Source organism: Teleopsis dalmanni, chromosome 2 (assembly GCF_002237135.1).
Source record: "Teleopsis dalmanni isolate 2A chromosome 2, ASM223713v2, whole genome shotgun sequence".
Classification (NCBI taxonomy): Eukaryota; Metazoa; Arthropoda; class Insecta; order Diptera; family Diopsidae; genus Teleopsis; species Teleopsis dalmanni.
The window spans coordinates 180189752-180213438 of record NC_051847.1 but is presented as its reverse complement, the minus strand read 5'-3'; the positions used below and the strand labels follow the sequence as shown (position 1 = coordinate 180213438).

Genomic DNA, 23687 nt, shown 5'->3' with positions numbered 1-23687 from the left:
ATGTGTTATATTTTTTATAAATTTTTTCGTGGTAAAGAAATAACTAATAAAATATTTTAAATGCAAATGTCACGTTCAAAATACTGTTTACAATTAATATTAATTTAATTATTTCAAAATTATTACGGAAGCAGCCATGCCTATAATAGCATCCTTTGATATATTAAATCTATAAATATAAATACAAAAAATTAAAAAACGGAAATTCATATTCACATTAACAACAAAATTCACATAATGAAGTTTTTTATGAAAAATTTTCAATATCTTCTCTATTCCATCTTATTGGGAGTCACTTTTGAAGGGTTTTTGTGTCTCCAAACTGAAATCAAATAATTTTTTTAGCATTCCGTGTTCATATACAGTTCACATCTGCAGTTTCATGGTTTAATCTTCCAAGGCAATCTTCTGGTTACAAGCACTTATACTATCTTTCTGATGCTTTTAAAAAGCTTTAAGGATTCCTGACCGAAATGAGAGCAGTTTTTAGATTTGTTATAATTTAATTTAAATTTTCAGCTAGCTTAACTAACATACATTCTTCAGTTGATATACTATTTTAAAAACTGTGAGCCAAAGCAATTTATTTCCTCAGATTCCATTTTTGAATCATTGAGTTTGTCAAAATCATCATCATTTTCTATTGGAAGCCTCTATAGGGCATCTGTAACCATGTGTTGAGCTGTATTTTGAAATGGTATGGTTTAATTATAAGTTATAACATGATTGCCTGTCTTTGCAATCCATGCATGACCTATAATAAGTTTGAAATGTCGTCAGTAATGGAATCGGAAACTCCAAAACCAGTAATTTTAATTACAGTAGAATACTTTTTCAGTTTAAAAAAATTAATTTGGCTTGATGTTAGAGTTTTGGAGTTAAACGCAATTACCTTTTCTTGAGTATTAGCGTAACAATGAGATATGGCAATACTAATTCCACCTTTAGATGCGTTAGCAGCTAAAATATCTACAGTTCGTTGTTCATGTATAACCTTAAATTGTAGCTAGTACGTAGGTATATCATATCGGCCATATGATTGATAATTTTGCCTGATAACCATCATTTTGCCTGATAACCATCGACATTTCGATTTTAATTTCAAAACGATTAGACTATCCAGATTAAGATAGTATCTAAAATTTTTAACTTTAAAAATACATATTTAACATACCTGAAAATATCACTTAGGAGAAGGTGTTGCGAAACAACTGTGGCTACAAAAGACAGCTGAAGATGTAAAGATCATACAGCAATGTATGGATGTTAGATCAAACGTCGGCATAATAATCGTCCATGCCTATTTTAAAGATAATAATATTTAAATCGAATTTTTTGTGTGTTATATATGATAATTCTGTTTAATTTCAAAAGTAAATGTATATAAAGCTTTCTGTCCAAAAATTTTAATAATTTTTTGTATGTTGTATTTCATAATTCGAAGAATTTATTATCCATATGTATACAATACTTTCTATCTGTTTCAACACTTTAATATTAAACCCAATGTGTGAACTATTCGATAGACTATGAGATCGGTAGAAACTTATTGTATAAATAAAAGAAAATCGAGAGATATACAAACGAGTATAGATAGAGAGAAAGATCTTTTGGTTTTACACAAACCAAATACTTATCAAAATAAATGTTTCACTTACCTAACTTCACTATTTAGCATGTCGTATAAATATATATGAATAGACTAAGTTCTTGAAATGTGATTATAATTATTAGAACATCTCATAACAATAATAAATATATATGTTATTAATATTACTAAATATATCGAAGTTATTCGACTTACTTGTACGGATAAAACATTATGTTATGGTGTTTTTCACCTTCGGAAGAATTTTCTTTTTTGAATAAAATTTTCAATATTATTATAGTAGCTGTTTTTGTTATCAAATACTTTTCCTTAAAATTGACATCCTGGTTTCTCTTCCATTCGACTCATATACCAGTAAATTAGTAGTGATGTAAGGTGCATAACCACGTGTGTGCAAGATAAAGACATTCAATATATAAATATAGTATTTTTTTGCGAAAATTTTCTCATTTCATTAAGCACAACAGACACGTTCAAGTTTAATTTTATTTTAAATTGAGTTCATATAAGTGAACAAATCCAATTTAATAAGAAATTACGAAAATTAACTTTTGTCTCAAGGAGAAGAAACTTGTGTTCAGAGGAGTGGATTATTAGTTCATTAATATAAATGACATACTTGCCCATATAAGTAATAAGGCACAGGGATTCTTAAACTAAATTATATATTTCATAAGCCACAAACTAAATGACCTTTAGAGATTTGACCGAAGAATAATTTCATTGCCTGTTAAATTGGACATTCAAAATTTATATTTTAATTACAGGTTTGCATTAGATTTTCTAAACAATTTTACGAACTTTTCGTCCTTCTGGTCTCTGGTTAATGGAACAATACACAAATTACCAAAGACGAAATTGTAAAATTTAATTGCTATTAATTTATAGAAAAGCATATCAGTATCAATATAAAGTGAAGTAAATTTTACTGAAATCAAATAACCACAAGCATTGAATTGGACATTCATACTCGTATAGTATCTTTATAGATTAAGAGGACTTGAAAAATAAAGAAAGATACAATTGAGGCAAGATTGGATTGATGCAAGATTTGTGTGTCCTAACAAAATATGAAATATACTTTTAGAATATATATTTTTTTGTAAAAATAATTAAAAGTTATATTTAAAAAAATTCAATAGCATCATAAAACATGCCAAGGTTGTGGTATGTTTACTAATTGTGTACTTAATTTTATTTTGATTTAAGGTAAAATATGAGGTTTAACTTTCTTTTTAAATAATTAATATATCTAATTAATATATAAACTTAATCAGAAATTACTTTATTAATAAACTGAATAATATATCAAAAGAACCAACTAGCTATTAAAAGCATATTTATTCATATCTGAATGCATGACATCAGCACATCAACACATTAGCTTCTTATTAGATTTAAAATAAATCACATATCTTACAAAAATAATCCTCAAATTAAAAAATTTAATAATATATACACAAACATTATTTATCCTCCACAAAGGGACATGTTCATTTCTCAGTTCTGTATTTCGCAGTTCGCAGTTCGCTGTTCCATTCATGGCACGTAGATGAGAGTTCCTTATTTTTGACATTCTAGTATAGTACGTTCCCGACTTGTTTTTTTTGGTCGCTGCTCTTGTTGTAAATATTTTTGCGCTACGCTTTAGGCAAAGAACCGAGCTTGAGAAATGACACAATTTTAACTTAAATATATCTTTGGTCTTTATTTTCCTTAATAAATTATGCAAAACTCATTTCTTTTTGCCTCTGCATGGCTCTCTTCAAAATTTTGCACAGAAACTTGCTGAAAAAATGTATGAACCACATGACTTCATGTTCGTATGCCATGAAATTATGTAATTTTGTAACGTTCAATTTTAAATTATTCCCCAGACGTTGCCGACGAAAGACTTCCAAAGACGCCACTGTCCAAAAATTGCATACTTTAAGGCGCTTAAGTTTGAGTTATTAAAAGGAATTTGGAATTTGACTTTTCCTTTTCCTTTCGCAGTCCCAAACAAAATATTTTGCTATTTTGCCAGCTATTTACGTTTATTTCGTCTTGACACAAAATCAGTAAATTGATAAATTGCACGTCATTAGCCACTTTTAAAGTTAATATGACACGCATTAACCTTAACATTTTCTACTTAAGTTTAAGGACGAGCAATTTAACTTTTATTACATTTTACAGCTAAATAACGAAATTCGTGTTAAGTGCCAATTTTAGCCTCACAAATAAATGTGCTTTAATATGAACTTTAATTTTACTTAAAGTTCAATAAAATTTCTCAATATGTTGATTTATAGGGAAATATAAAATCTCTTTACTCTTTACTCTCTTTTAAATCGAAATTAATTAAAAACAATTTGAATTATAGGTATGCAGATTTGAGGTCAATTATTGCTTAGTCTGATGAAGTGATAAACAATAATCTAGTCAAGGTGTAAAGAGGGGTTTTGAAAATACTTCTGGCTGAAAACAGCTTCAACATAATTAATAATAATAATGTTCAGCTTTTCCTAATCGCGATTGGCGGTTTTGTAGAGTAACATTTGCATAGCTACTTTGTCAAATGGCACCAAAAAGACGCTTTACATATAGTTAGTGTAAAATTGCACCCAAAAAAAGCTGTTATCTTATAGTAAGTACTAAATATATATAACAGATGTCGCTACAAAAGAATAGCTTTAATATAATAATAGACAACCTCAAGAATTAACTTTCAATTCGTTGAAATTGTGTTTCCAAATAAAGCTGTAGTTTATAAGCTCGTTCTAATTCAAAAGTACGCCAAGTACTTTAGTTAATGTCACTAATTAAAAATAAAAAAGTGAAAAAAATCCTGAAACTTGAGCATTGAAAGTTTGTGCTGCCTTGGCTACTTGTGGAAAAACATGATTAGTCCTCACTTTGAATTTGACAGGCACGAGTTCAAAGCTTGGCACTTGCAGTCCAAACAAATTATACACGAACTATAAAATAATTAAAAAAAAATCAAATATTTTCTACAACCACTGACGATGATTGTATGCTCAGCCAAATTTCAATAAATTAACTAAAATTTGTTGTTGTCTTTTCATTTCTATTCGAACCTTTCCAACTTTTAGTTTCTTTTCGTCATAGAAGCGTCACTTTTGACAAAAAAAAAATAACATTAAAAACAATTTGGTTTTTTTCACAATTTTTAATATATTTTTTATATTATATTTAGTTTTTATATTTGTTACGGGGATTAGATCGTTTATTTAACCTTAAATTTATAAAAATGTTTTTTAAATAAAATAAAAATTTTCACTTTTTAAACTGTCTTAAATATTTAGTTATACTTTAATTTTGTAATAAAATAAAAATATATATTAATTTTGAATAAAAATTAATATATAACTAAATTTTTAAAATATTTATTTTTACATGTGTTTATTTTGATATAGTCCATAATATTTTTCTTTATTTTATTTATTATTTTAAATTAATTTAATTTTTGTTTGAACATTTAGTTGTTTCGAGTATTGCCAAATACTCATCATTATTAGTTTTAGAATTATTTACTTTATATAATAATTCGTTAATAAATTATTGAGACTACAAGTACCAATGGCTGAATACATGCTCTGCCAAATTTAAAGCTCAGGGTCAGTGTTCATTAGCCAACTAAGTCGAAGTCGTGATTTGATTCCTAATATAATTAATTGTTATGTTAATTCGTTCATATTTAAAAATGCGAATTTTTATTTTTACATTAAGAATATAAATAATTTTACTTATTTTTATTTTATTTATTTATTTTAAAAATGCGTCAAGTGAAAACCATTAAAACTAACTTAAAAATTAATAAAAAAAAGAGATAAATAATGTATTATAATACAAAACAATAATACAATATAATACAATAAATAATAATTTACATATTATTAAATAAAACAGAAAAATAATAAAAAAAAATTTAATTAAAAATAAGAATTTAGGATTAATTGAAAAAAGATCTACTCAAAAAAAATTTTTTTGTTAATTTAAAATATACAATAAATTAACTTAATTATTTTGTAACACTTATCACTACTACTACCCTACATATCACTATCTAATCTCAGAGTAACCACTAACCGCACGAGCAGATCTTAGATCAATCATTTAATAATCACGAAGATTATGAAGAATACTCACATAAGTCAGTGAGATGAGTGGGACTCTGCATCAACCCCCCAGCCATCATAGAGTAAAAGTGCCCAGATCCACTAACTCGGAAAAGGCTCAACATAACTTAACAATTGAATATATTTCAATAATGATATACTAAAGATATTCTAATGAATATTTAAACTATATCTTTAGTTTAACGAAAGCAAGCTAACCTGAATAATACGAGTAGATTAATAACTTTGGTGGGATTAAAAACTAGTTATATATATATACATATATATTTATATAAAAATCACAATTAGTATACATTATCATTGCTAGTGTTAGGTTTAATTTTGTTTTCTATTTTCTTTTTTTTTTGTTTTAATTATTATTGTCAAAACTTGAAAGCAACACGAATGCTTTTAAATTCACAAGAACTTGAACAAACAAAACCCAGATATAATTAGGTACAACAATGAGGCTTGAGGAAACAAAGGATCTGTGAAAACAGTACGTACCGTCTTTCATTTGAGTATGAGAACAAAAATGAATTTGAAGATAAAAGTACCGAGAAATGCAGCTCAAAGCAACAATAAGTAAAAGAAAATGTTTAAAAGTGCTAAAACAAAACTTTTTGTTCAGTAGAACATAAAAGACAATTTTGAAAGGAGTAAAATATCCTAGATACTTTATACCTACAGCACATAAATAGTGTTGTACACAAATTTAATATAATTAATAAAAAAAATAAACAAACAAATATTATGTATTATGATTTTAAATAAGTTAAATTTATATGTTATAACTTTACAAATAAGTTGAGAGAATTTTGTAAAATTTTGAGAATTATCAAAATAAAATAAAATAAAAATATATTAGTGTAACGATAAATATAATTAAATTTAAATTAGTAGAAAAAAAAACGAACTTTGTTAAATCAATTATACACTTATGTTAATTTCCAATGAAGAAAAAAGATATTTTTTGATCTTTATCATATTTATTTGCGATATTTATCTATTTAAATCAATTTAAGGCCCGATAAAAAATATTTTAGTTCGGTGCTATTTTTTTTTGATTTTGATATAATCTACATTCCCAAAACTTCTCTGTGACCCGGAACCCAGTAAACGCTTACCTTATTGTGAGCTGCAAGTAACTGTAGGAGCTCATAACACTCAACGACCTGTTTCGAAAATCCAAAAAGACAGAGCTTTAAGAGCACCGTGGCTGTCAGAGTAAATAACAATTTCCGAACCAGACAGTTTTTTGATGATATTGGATCTTACGCTTAAGTTAATTGCATGAATTTCAGCTTGGAAAACGCTCGGCCATACTCTAAATCATAATAATTTGTCCTTACAGAATAATGTTTAAATTTTCATTTTTATAGAGAAATTGTCAGTATAACAATACTATATAATAATACTATAATTTTTATCAATAGGTTTTTCGAACAGTAGTGAACTACAACAACAAAAATTAATTTCATATTATTTTAATTAATTGAATTTTTGGCTGATCATACAGCTGTTTCGAGTATTGCCAAATACCCATCATCAGTAGTCTTGAAATTAATGCTTGTATTTTTTTTGAGACTGCAAGAACCAGAAATCGAACTCATGTTCTGCCAAATTTGAAGCTCAGAGACAGCGCACCTTAACTAACAACCCAAAACCGTATAATTATAATTTTTATCAACATAATTTCTAACCTTTTATCTGAGATTTACATAAGTGTTACTACACTCATTTAGTTTTGCATAACGTTTCAGTAATATTTTATAAATCCAGATAATTCTTCATGGTCCACTGACATAAACTTTGTTCAGTATTAATCGTCTCATGTTTAATTGTTGGAATAAAATCGCTTTATTTTAAGCTAAAGCTATTTTTCGCTTTGCAAAATTGTACTAATTTTTTCTATCTATGCAATTCCTAAGGGTTTTATAGTATGTTAGCTACATCCAAAGTTAATTCCATGGAACTAAAAACAAATATCAGTAAAATAAATTACAAAGTAATTATATAAATGTTGGTGTTTACAAAAAAAAAAACAAATGTTTTGCTTTTAATCTCATGCTCATGCTCTTAGGGATACATATTTTTTTCTATATCTCATAAATTTATTGCATTGTTTTTTTATATCGTATTTGTATGTAAATTTCATATTTGATATATCGACATTTAAAAAATTTAATTTCCTAGGAGAGTTCATACCTCAGAGCAATATGTTTTTGCACTGTGTGTGTGTGCTGTGTCAATTTAATGTTGGCAACAGCTAAATTGCACTTTTATGTACTCGTGCTTATGCTTGTTGGTTGTTGGCTGTTGGTTGTTCATTGTTGGTTGTTGGTGAAATTATAAAAACGATTCTCTCATAACATATAAAGCATTTCATTGACTCGTTTTATGATTGCTTTTTAACAAACAAATCTAAACAGTGGACGTACAACAACAACAACGACAACAAACAACATACAGACAACAAATGTGGCTCTGGAAAGGAGTCGATAAAATTGCTTCGAATTGCTACGTGAGCGCAATTTCAGTGCAACATAAAATGAAATTAGTTTCACTTCAGGATAATTTCCGTTCGATTTTAAACGCGAACACAAGTTCTTCACTTTTTTTCCTTTTTATTTTTTTTTTTGTATTTTATTTTATTTAATGCTTTACTCTTAATTGCTTTTGTTATTGCACAATTGAAGCGCATTAGAAACTCAATTTAACTTTTTCCATTTACTTTTTGTTCCGCTTCCATTTTCTTATATGATAATTAACTGCAAAAGTGATTAAATTTATCTTTCCGTTTCAACTTGCACTTTTCTTCATCGTTCATTTTCTTTCATCGTTAATTTTTTTAAATTTATTCTATATCCCTTTTTCTTCCTTCTTCCTTCTTACTCCTTCCTCCTTCCTTTTTCCTGCTTTTAAACTAAAATCAACACTTAAAACTTCTGAAGAGTTACATTTTTTTAATGCTCCTACATTTTGCAAAATCGATGTTAAAAAGTCATTTAAGGATAATGGCTTAGTGCATGACACATACATACATTTATCATGTATACGAGTATATATATGCAATTGGTACATGGCTTGAGTTAGTGGGTAGGGCCGATGGACGATGATTGTATGGCTGTCACTTTGCAGTGCTTTACTTTTACTGCATTTCGCTGGAATAATAAATTGTCTCTACAGTTGTGGTTTCCTTTTGATGTATTGACTGCATCCTTTATAAAGTGAACATATTTAATGTGGTTGGAGATAGGAATTAAACGCTGTGAAATAAAATAATGTTTGTAGAAAAAATTTAAAAAATTAAATTTATAGTTTATTGTCCGTAAATTCTATTTTGAAGAAAAATATAAAATTACAATATGAAATTCGTTATATATACAGTGAAACTCCTTATAACAGACAGATCTTTTAACCGCACAGCTTCAACTGCCGGTCAAATTTCCTGGATATAATTTTTTCCTTGTATTTTTCTTATAAATACTATTTCTAAACCGGGCACTCTAATAACAAGACGCGGACACTACATCTCAAAACCATTTTAAACAAAAATAAGTTTTTTAAAAATCTGTAATTTTCTACTTTGTACTCGGTCTATTTCTGTTTGTGTAAAAAAGGTTAATTTTAGTCACCAATAATCAATTATATATATTTAATAATTTATAAATTACTTTCACCCAGATAGAAAACTTTTCTTTCGCGTATTACCTGAAAAACTCTCTCTCTTACATCCAAAAATTGCATCTGCAGTAAATTACAATTTTCAAAAATTTATGAAAGTCTTACCGATTTTGATCCCGGAGTTGAAATTTCACTCACAAGCTCTGCTAAATTTCAGAAAGGACTCGATTTGAAAGACTCGATGATTTCCATGGTTTTCTTCAAATATACAGAAATATCTGCACTGAAGAGAACACTGTCGAAATTCAATTTAAAGACCAAAGCGATGTAATAGACACAAGTTCAGAAGAAGAATCTAATAGGAAATAAGTGACCCCATAATATCATACGATAAGTTGTTAAAACTTAAACTTTATTTAAAATATTATTTGGGTGCAATTTAAACATAATATTTTGTACTCCCTCCTATAATCGGGCAATTCACATAACCGGACAACAACACTGCGACTCTTTCACTGTACATTATTGGAACAAATGATTTAGTAGTTCAGTTCCTTATTCTTAGTTTACTTTTAATTATTTTTCTGTTTATGAGGTTTCACATATCACATGTCATTATAATATTTAACCATTTTCCACAAGGTAGTTTATTTAGTTCCGTCCTAGTTCCATCCTTTAAGCAGCAGATATACCAACTTCGCTCAAAAGAGATGATATGATAGTCTAATTTGCTGACGACACAAACCTTTTATCCACGCATATCATGTTAAGATGGATCAGAATAATTTACAAATTATAATAATAATAATTATACAAATAAATGCAAAGAAAACGTTACAAGTCACCTACAAAAATAAAAGTAAAAAAAAAGGTCATTAAAGATTAATAAATCAATTCATATTGACACGAAAGCTAAATATCTGGGAGCAACAATAGATTAAAAACTCAAATTGAAAGACCACAGGTTAGGTTAGATTAGAGTGACGGTTTTACACGCGAATTGAACTCGTGCCCTGCCAAATTTGCAGCTCAGAGTCAGTGTTTATTAGCCAAATAACCCAAAGCCGTACTTTTTTATATTCGCCATTTTTCTGGAGTTTTGTTAATTTGCTGTGAAAGTTTTATTAACAAATAGAATAATTATAGAGTAATAATAGCTATAGAATAATTGAATTAGTTAATTTTATTTTTATTTTTATTTTTATTTTTATTTGTTAAGTTTCATATTATTTTAACAATTAGTTTTTGTTTTAAATTAAAGGAATTACCAATGGCCAAAAACCGGTGTTTTTTACCCAAACCATATAATTGGTGTTTCAAATATTCCTGCTGGTATCTGTAGTAGATGTGCCTGTAAAACTGAAAATATAATTCTAACAGGCATATAGCCAAAAAGAAACACATATAGTAAAAATTATGATTTGTCTGCTGAATGCGAAAATATATATACGTAGACACTTTTTAAAATAAATAAAAAACTATAATATTATGATGTTTAAATATAAATAATTAAAAAAATTAATGAGGGGACTAATTGGTCATATAATAAAAATTAAAAAAACTATAATTTATTATTTATATTGAAACAAATTATTTTGTTAAGATATTTTCCAATATTTCGACTATCTTCGATAGTCATAATTTATTAAATACCATACACATACTTGTAGAAACATGACTATAATTTATATTCTTTTATTTTATATTAACGCTTATTACGACCATCGGTTTGAACGAGTGAATTGTCAGTACTTCTTAACATACGTATACTACTTTGAGAAATTGCACAAAGCCAGGCTTTGAGAAGACTTTTCAAAGTTCCTTGGTACATTAGGACGAATGACATACTCAGGGACCTCAAGATTGATCCCATCAAAAAATACATAAAGGATAGAGCCCTGAAGTTATTTGCGAAATCTGACAGACTTACTAACACCGCGTTATCAAATCTCAGAATGGTTACAGGCTCCTCGGGGAGATATGCAGATCTGAGGTCAATTATTGCCTAGTTTAATGAAGTGATAAACAATAATCCAGTCAAGGCGCAAAGAGGGGTTTTGTAGAAACCTTGCAGTTAATAGAGAGTAAAAGTGCTCAGGTGCACTGACTCAACTCAACTAGCCTCAACATATGTTGATAAATTTCTTAAATAATTTATGAATAATTTACTTAAATTAATAAACAAAAAATGCATATTATTTAGTATTATTTTATAATCACATTCATAACTTAATTATTAATTATTTCTTTATCAACTATTTGTACTAATTAAATATTTTGTACACCATTTCAGTTAAGCGAGGACATTGGATATGTATTATATTCCGCCCTGGGTTCGTTTTATATACCCAGTTGCATTATGGTTTTTGTTTATATACGAATTTATTTTGCTGCGAAAGCTCGAGCGAGAAGAGGCATTAAGAAGCATCCGCGAAAAACAAACAACGAACAGGTGAGTTCTGCAAAATTTGCTAATAGCTTGAAAATTTTAATACTTTTGCATTCTAAACAAGAACTAATTTAATTAGTAGTAGAACAATACCCCTTAGTGTCTGTAGCATCTGAAGGATGCGCTGATGCAGCATTTGCAACAACTCATGCTGATAGCTGCAAAAATAATAAACGCAACTGCAACGACTGCAACGACTACAACGACTACAACGACTGCAACAATAATGAAAGAGCTCTAAGCAATAATTGCAGTTGCATGAAATTTAAGTAAAATTGCGAGCTTTTCATTACATTAACAAAATGTCAAATGTAGTATTTAGGGTTTACCCTACTGCATTTCCAATATTTTCCTTTATATTTTGGTGTAATAATTAATATTGAGTTGTGCTGATCACAGCCAAAAGCAACATTAAACACTTCAAACTGCAAGCATTTATTCATGTATGTTTTCCGGGAGAACGGGAGAAAGGGAGAAAGAAAGATAGTTGAGTGGCAGTGCAAAGCAATTACAAAATGCAATTCCAACTTAGTGCATGTCAGTGTTCTCGACTATGACTTATACAAAGTCGTTGCACATTTCATTGAGTGATTTGGAAGTGCAGCACTACATTTGAAAAAATAAAAATATTTAAACGCATCTTCAGCAAATACCACTCATCAAACTCAACTTCTCTAGTTTTGGAAAATTTACTATATTGACGATACTACACAAAGTGATAGTTTACTTACATTCTATCTCTTGCATTGAATACTAAAATACTGTATAATTTGTTTTACTTACAATGCAAAAAGAAAAAAGACTGCATTTCCAACTGCAGACAGTATTTGAAAAGCAGCTTTTACAATAGATGAACGGCATTGGAAACTGAAATATGCAACAGAGCACAGAAAAAAGTTGATGAGCCGTACAAAGACAGCGCTTAAATATCGGTACGATATTTACTTCGAACAAAAAAAACTAACTTTGTAAACTAAAAATTCAATAGTGAGTGAGTTTACATTCAAAAAAATTAAGTTGAACCCCTCCATTTGAGAATCAAAAAATTATTTTCATTTCACTTGTAATCAATGCAGTCTGAAATGCAACAATGTTTGCAGAAGAAAAAAATTCCCATTTCGCTATACGAATGTGTCAATAAAACTGTGAAAATTGTGCTGAACATCAGGAACTTTGCGAATGGAGAGGGCAAAATAGTGCTGAATATCAGGAAGTTTGCCAACGGAAAATATCAATGTGCCTTTAAAAAAAATTTCCAATTGTATGTTTGCCATAACTGTTGAAAATTGTTAAACATTTTAATATTTAACAAGTGAATAAAATCGCATTTCACTTCTTTGATACTTTTTATCTGTACTTTAAATGCATCAAAGCCAACGCGTGAGGCATTAATCCTATGGACCATTTTTTAACAAATGATTTATAAAACCCACAGAGCACTCATAGCGTGAAGATTTAGTGTACTATGAAACCCATTTTGATATTTGCAGTTCCTTTTGTTAAGCGGAGAACATTGGGATGTAGTGAACAATATTAGAAATTCCCCTGAAGAAGAAAAAAACAAATTTGCCGAAGTACGTACAGGAATATACAAAAAATACGATCGAAATAAAAGTTAAAATCCTAAAAAACAAAACCGACTTTAAGCAATTGATATATAAGCTTATTACAATGTCGGACTCGAGAACTTTATGTCTGCGTTATGAGAGAAAGAAGAAGTCTCAAATTGTTTTACGTGATTTCCTGCCTTGATGGCTCAACATCACTGTGCTCTTAACACACGTATTAATATAAGCGTCAATCAACGTCCCATTGGAATAGCCTTACTTATTCCGCCGGTACCAATGAAGAAATTCATGTAAGTCATAACTTCTACCTTGTTGACATGCGAGGCCTACCTAAAACCTCTGCCACAATTTGGGCTGTAGCACCCGGTATGAAACGCACTCCACGGCGAATGAATGACAATCCTCAAATCATTCTTCAGTGCGAGCCACTGACCCTCGTAGTACCAGATCGGATCATCTCTGGTCAGATGTCGCAAGTTGCTGACTCAACTCACTACCATTTATACTTCCTATATAAGTGTCAGACTGGCACTGGGGGATTTTAGTCGCCTCTAACGACTGGCATTCCTGACCGCGGAAGTATTCTTATCCCCTATTCACAGGGAATCATGAGAGAGAGAGCTGGACAAAAACATAGAAAATGTTTCCAAGAATCATCGTCTCAAGGTCTTTTAAACAAAGTGGACATAACATAAGTTGTTCTCAGCACGGCCGACTCAAGTAGTGCTTGGAACACGTGGCATAACCGAAGACCGAATCAATTAGCAAAGTACAATTCTTTCAATTCAGCATTACTTATTTCATTTAGATCTGGATATTAACAATTAATAAATTACAAAGTGACAAATATTCTGTGTACATCCGACAATGTAAAAGTCAATAATGTTTTCAAAATACGATTAGTAGATAGAATTGACAAACCGCAATTATATTTTGGTTGAAATATGTTGTTAATCCATATATGTTAGCTTTTCAATATAATTTTTGCTGAAATTATTGAATAAAGCCAGATTATTTTTTTCTCTATTACAACTATTAAATATATTCATAAAATAAATTTTTAATGTCACTTTTTTTTTGCCGAAAGTGACGGGTCTTATGACGAAAAGAAACTATTTAAATGTTAGAAGGGTTTGAATAGAAATTAAAAGACAACAACAAAAATATTTTATATTTATTTTTAAATAGACTGTCTAGTTATTTGAGTATGTTACTCATAGTTACAATAAATTCAATACATTCTGGGCTTACCCCACATAATTTTAGGAAGACTAACTGTAAGAAATAATATAAAAACTTGATGACACTTACAAAGTTAGTCCATTTAACAGTAAGCCTAACATATCTTTTTAAATGGAGAATTTTATTCGTACTGAAAAATACATTAAAAGCAGAAATTTAATAATTTAGCTCTAAATCTCATAGACAATAGCTAGTCTGAGGAAATATTTCAGGTTTCAGATCTACCAAGTTAAACTCTTGTAATTGTCTTTTATCAAAAAATTCGATACTTGTTATAATATACATTACTAATATAATATATGAAATAGATTACTGTAATACATTAAAAAAATATCAAACTTTCCAACTAATACATTATCACATATATATATACTTATAAGTTCTAAGATTATATATGATACTTCTTATTATAAATAATATTCAATCTGTATGTGATGTAGGCTAAATGAGACTCACTCTGGTTTTTATTATTTTTCTATAAAAAATCAATTATAACACAAAATAAATAAATGATTTGGCATACCGATTTTTAACAATATGCAAAACTCTTTAAATATGTTTACAGAAAAAAAGTGATCTTGAATAATTATCCAGAAATGGTTTCAATAAATAATAGTGTCCAAATTTGAAAACATAATAATTTGCAATAGTTAAGTTAAGTTAACATATATAGCTGTGATTTATCTGTTAGTTCTAATTAAAATTACAGCAGGTGATAAATAAACAAAAAACCAAAATAATTTTTTTATTATTATTTCTATTTTTATTTAAAATATATTTTTTAACATAGAACAAAATAAATAAATTTATTATTAATTTATTTATTTTGGTTATTTCATTTCATCATTAACATGATTTTTCATTTACAAAATTCTTTCTATATTTCCCATTTAAACCTAGTCAACTGGAATAGTTTATTTATTTAAGTCAAAATTATTATTATAAAACATATTTAAATTCTTTTTTTTTCTGAATTTATTACTATACTTGATATAATTAGTTACAAAATTATAAGTAAAAAAAAGTAAAGTAAAGTAGATATCATGTTTGCACGATTCAAAAAGTTACCAAAATCCTCTAATACTCGTCACTCAAAATCGAATATAAAAAAGCAAAAAAAATGGAGGCAAGAATTCATGAGAAACTACGTGAAAAATTCTTTACAAAGTGTCTATGATGGGCAGCCAGCCTATAGTAGTTCCACCTCAGTAGTACATGAAAATATAATTAGATTTATTCCTACATATAATTGTCAACCATCTTTCGTTCCGATTATACAACATGACTTTCATCCTAATAAAACCAATATATTGACAAAGAAACATATCACAACTCCGCATTGTGCTGCAATCACTGAAAATTTTACTCAAGGAGCTGCAGTAAAAAATGTTGCTAAAAATGTTCCATATAAAAATTTTGCCGAAAAGCCCAATGTTAAGAATCCTAACGAAGTAATTGATATCAACAAATCATTGAATCATACCGACAAATGTCCTTTGTGCAAGCAAAAAGATCTGCTTTCAAGTTCTAATACAAAACGTTTAAAAGAGTTGGAAAAAGAAATGTTCACTGTACGTTATCAGTTAGAGGATTTAGTCAAACAATTAAAGGATGAGAACTTAACCAAGGACCTACTAGAGAAGTTAGTTCCTATGCATACGCCCGATTCTGTTGAAACTCATATGCCATCAGTTTGTCGATCTTATAACTCAGGAGCAACAAATCCTTTATGTAGTCTCTCTAAACCACATAATGTGATTTTTAAAAAACGAACACCCTTGAAAAAGGAATCATTTGGCAATGTTGAGACTTTGGTACTTCCAAATGACACCAAAGAGAAAACGATGATGCAGGAACTCAAGCAGAAAATTAGAGATAACTTTATAAGCAAAAAAATCTTCAATTGTAATAAACCTGAAAAGAATTCAACTGATATATTAACTGCAGCTTCTTCAAATTGCAAATCATCAGTTAAATTTGTTAAGCCATGTCATAGTAAGAACAGTGGAGGAAAGTTTTTTGGAACCAGCAACACTAATGCGTACAATAGTCAGGACAATAAAAATGAATTAACATCAGGTGTGGCTTTACGCAACAGATCAACTGTTAACACCTTAAACTTACAATATTGTAATCCAAAGTTTAAAACTGATTCCGAAACTACCAATAGTTCAGGTATTAAACAAACTCGAGAGAGCTTTCTTAAAAATACAACTACAAGTAACAGTTTAAATATTAAAAAAATTCTTCAAAATAATCTGGAAGACAGCACTTCAAGAAAATCTCTTAAGTTTTTCATTCCACACCATTGTATTAAAGTCAAAAGTGAGCCACAAGCGTATATTAAGAGGAATTCAGATGAAATTAAAAAGGACATGAGTGAATCAAGCAGGACAACAAAGATCACATCATCAACCAAAGTCTCAGTAGAACTAAAAAAATCTAAAAATATCGTTAATATTCAAAACACCTTAAATCGGGATATGAGCCGGAAATCTTCAACTAAAACATCAACTGTAGCTACATTTGAACCTTTAACATCATCAAAAATTTCAACAACACATGAATATACATTTAGTGACATTACACATCCTGATAGAAGTCACGAGACTAATTCTACACTTCCTGATAGAAGTCACGAGACTAATTCTAATCATAAATATTCAGCACATTTGTTGGATAATGGAAAACTAAACATTCATTCGGCATACACAGATGATACAACATGTTTTGATGGAAATGATGAATATTTAGAGCCGTTGAAAATTGAAAATAAAAGAAACCACTTATTACCAAGTAAAACTTCGAAGGAATCCAACATGAATATTGAAAATTATGTGGAAGCCAGAGACAAACAAAATACTTCTAGAAATAAACAAAGTGAATCTGAGTATTCCAATACAAAGATTAATGTATTAACGAACAGCAGAACGGGTTTATATAAAAGACATAAATGCATAACTGATGTATTTGATATGGAGTTTATTAATAAACCCACATTAGTGCCATATGACTGCACCGAAGATGATGATTATGAAGATAATTATTTTGCTAGCACTATACTTAGTTCAGACGATAGTGAGATATCTGTTAGTGAAGAGGGGATGAACAAGAACATGAGCAGTGCATTATCGAAGGAGACTTTGAATCAAAGTTATAGAAGGACTGAAAACAGCTTAAGCAAGAGAAGCACTAGCAGTAGATCTAATGAAAACTTACACAATTTAAGTGCTCAAAAGCCAAAGAATGTTCGTAGTTCAGATGAAAGTCGAATATGCATTTCAGAAAAACTAACCTCGGCATTAACCAGTGAAAAATCAACAAATTCATGGAAGTCTGTTCCATCCAAAAACCATTCCATATTAAATGAAAGTCAACAGAACTTAAATGATTTAGGTCCCGAAAATGCGGTCAGCTGTTTGAATGAGACACAAACAGCTATTAGTACACAAGATCTCGAAAAGGTTGCAAGCGAATGTCACATTGATCTGAACGAAAGTTTGCAGAGCTCCAATACATTGATAGCAGAGAACACATCAAGCAATACTATGTTTAACGATGTATTAAGCAAATATTTTCAGGATGAATCAAGTGATTCTGAAACTAATTATTTAAACACAAATAATTGTGAGAGAGATAATCACTCACTTGAGCTAGCAACGAAGCAGTTAGCATCATCTCAGCAAGAAAATGCGCTTAAGAGTTCCGAGCCTACAACAGATTTTCTTACTGACAGCAGTACTGAGCAATATCGCGCTGCATTCAATTACAAATTAGAAGGTACCATTACAGAACAATACCCTGATTCTTATATTGATGACGGTTTACCAAATGATCCACAAAAAATAGTTGAGAAATTAAAAAGCTATATAATCAAAGCACTAGGAGAAGAAGAAGCTAGTAGCTTCTTCAAAACAACTTCAGAGCAGTATGATTCTGATTTTAGTGACGATTATCTTACCTATAATTATGACTACAAGTCCAGAAAACAGAAACAAACATTTAAACGATTTGGCAGGCATGAGTTAAATGCGAAAATATCCGATAAAGGTTCCGACGGTACAGCGCAGTCAACAATAGTAAGCACACCATCTTTAAGCCAATCACAGAATTGTGTAAGTAGTAATGTAGACGAAAAAGGAACAGAAAAGACTTCAGTTCTTCAATTTAAACAACATGGCAAAAATCCTGATTTAAGAAATACTTCGTCTAATAATAATAGCCTTAAAGCAGATAGCAATCAGCATTTAACTAAGCAATCAATGAAAACTTCGTCAAAGTGTGGTATTCAAAAAGGCAAATCTCAAAGTAAAACTAATAAATCAGCCGTGACGAAACCACCATTTCGCACTTCATATAAATATTGATCCTCTCTAGGAGTGGTACTGATTTTTAATATCATTTCCACAGTACGGTTTGAGATAACGTTTGTTTGGCATTACCTATTTTGATGTACAAAACAATATTTATATTTTATTAATAATCACAATGCTTTTCTAAATATGAGCATATATTTATAAAATTTTTAAGTAACAAATAAAGTAAAATTTGTTTTAAAACGCAATAAGTCAACATATTTAAAAATATTTATAATAATTGCTCAAAAGTATCATCAAGCCTATCAGCATTAAAAAATAATAATTCTTCTAATAATTCAGTCTCTTCTTTGCGCAAGAAGTGCATAAGAGTACTTCTGGATAGGATACATGACATACAGCCTCAGAGCAAATCCGTATTTTAAGATGTATTTCTAAATAGTTTTTCGTGTTAAAAAAATGTTTTTGTATGAAATAAAGCACAAAAAGATCATTCGTGGTCTCAATGTTCCGGTCTATGAGGTCCTGTACTCCCTTGACTTTTGTATTGATCCAAACATTTTATTAAATATTCCTAATTAAGAGCCTAATGGAATCTATAATTATTTATGTGTATTACTGAGTACCCCCCAATTTCTTTTATTATAGTTTTTTCTGTAATACTACAAAATGTTCTCACTGCACAGAAGAAAAACTTTTGAAATTTAAGCAAAATAAATGAAAATATTCCAAATACTGGTATTATAGGTGTCTGTTCTAAGCTTCACTGCTTCAATCATTTTAATTTTATCTTCGTAGATTGTTGTAAAAGTATCTATGAAAAAAACGCTGAGCTTTGTTCTTCATGTTCAGAGCACACGTTGGATACTATTTATTATCACAACTATATTATATTTCGACAATAGCGGCTATAGTACTGGTCTTATGTTGAGGCTTTTCCTAGTTAATACAACTGCACACTTTTACTCTTTCTTAGCTGGAGGGTTTCTACATAGTCACTCCCTTTTCTTTGACTTATTTCTCTATTACTCACCCGCTTCGTTGATTATTTGATGATCTAAGATCTGTATACCGCTCCGATAGTGCTATGTATGGCAGCCTGTTAGTTATCGTGTACAGCTTTACGATTCTATAGCCTATGTATTTTTTGACCGCATCTATTGTGAGGTCTCTTAGCATGTAATTCGTGCGGATGTACCATGGCACTTTGAAGAGTCAGCGGAGAGGAATTTATGGCTTCAAGATAATAGAGTTGGCAGCTTTGTTATACGCAAAACACCCGCAGACCTTTGCCGGTCTGATTATTTCGCTGTAGATCAATTTTGTGTTCTTAGCGTTAAGGTTATTGTGTTTAAAAAGTGGACGTAAGCAATGCAGTGTTTTCGCACAACTACTTCTTTTGTCTTGTAAATCTACTCTTGAGTCTTAAAATGAAATCAATTTATTCATACTCACAAGGTTTCGAGCTCAACCTACCGACTACATTCATATTAACCCCGTGCATTGAAGTCTCTGTATGTCTTTCTTGCTGGTACTGTCATAACTTTTATTGAACTATAAAGTTAATTATTCAAATAAAATCCACTTATTTGAGTGCTGGTACTGATGCAACCGCCATTGCACTGCAAAGTTACTTATTCATACTAATTCCACTAGTTGGATACTTTTTCCATCTTGTTAGTACTTGCAACCTTCCATCTTGCAACCTTCATGCAACTGCAGAGTAACTTATTCATACTAATTCCACTTGTTGGTGTCTTCCTCCATCTTACTGGTACTGATGCAACTTTCATGCAATGTTATTTATTTCTTCACTATCGACTTCCTTTTCACCATTTGAGTTCTTGTGTACTGGTTAAAGTCAAGTCCATATGTGCGTCATATTAAGCTTACTTCTGGAATGCAAGTACACAAAAGAAAATAATTGTGTTATTGAAAAAAATATAATTAAATAAATATTTAATAATTAATTCGTTATAAAAGTACGCATGTGTATGGTATTTGAGCTCCAGCAATGCCGAGTCTGACTTTTTTTTTTATAAATATAAACCGATTTATTTCCCGTTAGTAATAAACCAATAACTTTTGGTTTGGAATGGAAATCAATTTCACAAATATATATTATCTGAGTGCATATGAAAAGTATTGTAATTACAAATAAACTTAAGCAAAGATATTTTTAATTAATGCAAATATTAAAATTGTTTGAATGTCTTTAATCGTTCGATCGAATTGTTCGACCTCATCCGACTAAAGCAAATAATTTATTTATTAAAAATCGACGAAAAATGAAAGCAAAAATTTTTAATTTAAAAGATATATGAAAAAATTGGTGCGGTGGCTGCGCATTCCACAAACTACCAAAATAAATAATAATAACGACGACAACGCGATTTAATGGATTTCAAATGGAACCAAAATGGAAACCAAATTACTTAAAAAAATGAGAAAATGCGAAAACAAGCATTTTACGTGAATTACATGCCTCGAATTGTAGGATTCATTAATAATCCGCGAAGCAAGCAGCTCAAAAGGAACGATTTTGTATGTGATGAAAAAAAATTATCGAATTGGAAAAATTTCCAATTACAATTACAATATTTTCTTACTGACGTATTATATTATGGATGTGTGATGTGTGATTTACCCATACACTCACTCGGGTTTTGTATGTGTAGGAACTTGCATGCACGGCATGGAGGACGCCTTGCCGTCTGACAAAGTCAGCGGATGTATCGATGAAATACGTGCTTCATTTTTCAATATTTTTAAGAGCAAATGGGATTTGCATGTAAATAATTGCAAAAAAGCAAAAGAACCAAAATAAAAATTAAACAAAAAACAAAAAACAAAGAACAAAGCAACAAAAAAAAAGTACATGCCAAAGTAATGAAAAAGCAGAATAAATAAGCAACAGAAGTTTTTTTTTTGTTTTTTAAACAAAATCGAAAACGAATCGCTTATGTTCATTAAGGACATTTATCTCCTCTCCTCTCCTCTCCTCTCCATACTGTGTATAGAAGCAAAAACTCGCTTTTGACTTTTCAACCAAAAAAAAAGAGAGGAAAATTAAATATTGTTGTTGTTGTTGCAAAAATGTTTTATTATTATTATTAACATATCTTTTCCATTTGCTTTTACTTTTGATTAAACCAAACCTTTTTTTCTTTATTATTATTACAGGTGACAAGTTTTACCACAAAAAAAGGTACAATTCCTATGCCATCCTCTAGTGGTGTCTCATTGCAGCTGCATCAACAACGTCAAATAGCTACGATAGAAACACCACCAGCTAGTGCCGGCATGCCAATGCAGATACCGACTGTTACCTGCGACTTGGCATCTGATATATCAACATCAGAAGCAGGCGAAGCTGATCCACATCCTTTAGTCTATTCGAATGGTAATTCGGGTGTGCCAACATCAAATGCAGTGGGGATGCTGTCAACAGAAACGCCCAATTGTAATAAGGAAACACTTAAGGTCAGTACTATAGCAAGTGTGCGTGGTGCATTAAATGTGCCAGTGCCGCCATCTATGGCAGTTGAAGCTGCAACAGCAGCAACTGGCGCTTTAACAACAAACAACAATAACAACGGTAGTCCAGCGACAACAATTACGTCTGGTCTGGCGCCGACATCAGCGACGACAACGTCGCTCTCACCGAATGAGTTACGTGTCTCACCGATTGCAGGTCGTTGTCGTGCCCTCTCAGTGGGCATTGATACTGACATGGTCAGCGAATTCGATCCATCCAGTTCGGATTCAGGTGTGGTCAGTCGCTGTGCAGTGGTTAAACCACTGAAATTTAGACTGTGCCAACCGATATTCGGTCGCAAATCAAATCAACAACGACGCAATGAAGCGAAAACAGCAGCCACTGTTAAAACGCTTAAACCCTCCGAAATAACTAAAACCGAACTTGAACCCGCCATACCGAAAGTTCAAAAGCCACGTGATCCTGAAAAGGAGAAACGACGTATTGCGCGTAAAAAAGAAAAGCGTGCCACACTTATTTTAGGTCTGATAATGGGTAGCTTTATAGCCTGTTGGCTTCCATTTTTCTTCTTGTACATATTAATGCCAGCCTGTACTAGTCATTGTAATATACCCGAGTCGGCATTTGCTATTGCATTCTGGTTGGGCTATATGAATTCCGCCTTGAATCCGGCCATTTATACTATATTCAATAAGGACTTTCGGCGCGCTTTTCGGCGTATACTTTTCAAGTGATGTTTGGCTTATGTGTGCTGTTATCGGTGCGTTCATGCGAGCATTGAGAAGGCAACGGAACGTGCCATGGGCAGCACACCCATGGGTTACGGCATGTATCATTACAGGCGATAGATTTGGTTATTTGCAGTTAATTGCAGTGCTTAGCAGTGCAACGAATCTTTCAACTCCTTTTTTTAGACTTCTTGAATTTTGAGAAAATTTATATTATTCCATCACTTATTGATAGTACGTACTTATACCTATATAGCAATGACATTGTACATATAATAGATAGTACTGTATTGTAGGCATTGTAGGCTTAAAATGATTTAAATATATTTTAGTTATGATATTATTTTAATTATTGCATTAATTTAGAAAATGCTTTTATTTTTAAAAGTACTTTTTAATTTTTTTAATTATTTTAGAAAAAAATTGAAGCTCATTTAAAAAGCAAAAAATGGCTGTGAATTTGGTGAGTTGCTTTTACTTTTTTTTTGTTTTTTGCTTTTTGGTTTAATGGTAATTGCTGTTTGGTTA

At 30.2% G+C, this 23687-nt stretch overlaps 1 protein-coding gene across 1 annotated transcript in view; it reads left to right on the top strand.

The window, feature by feature from the left end:
- The window catches only part of LOC119679963 (alpha-2 adrenergic receptor), a 148162-nt gene extending 124892 nt beyond the window's left edge, over positions 1-23270 (top strand). The window contains exons 2-3 of the mRNA XM_038092565.1: positions 11651-11809; positions 22116-23270. Coding sequence (XP_037948493.1) covers positions 11651-11809; positions 22116-23165 — 1209 coding nt within the window. The 3' untranslated portion in view covers positions 23166-23270. The remainder of the gene's footprint in view (positions 1-11650; positions 11810-22115) is intronic.
- The last annotated feature ends 417 nt before the right edge of the window (positions 23271-23687 follow it).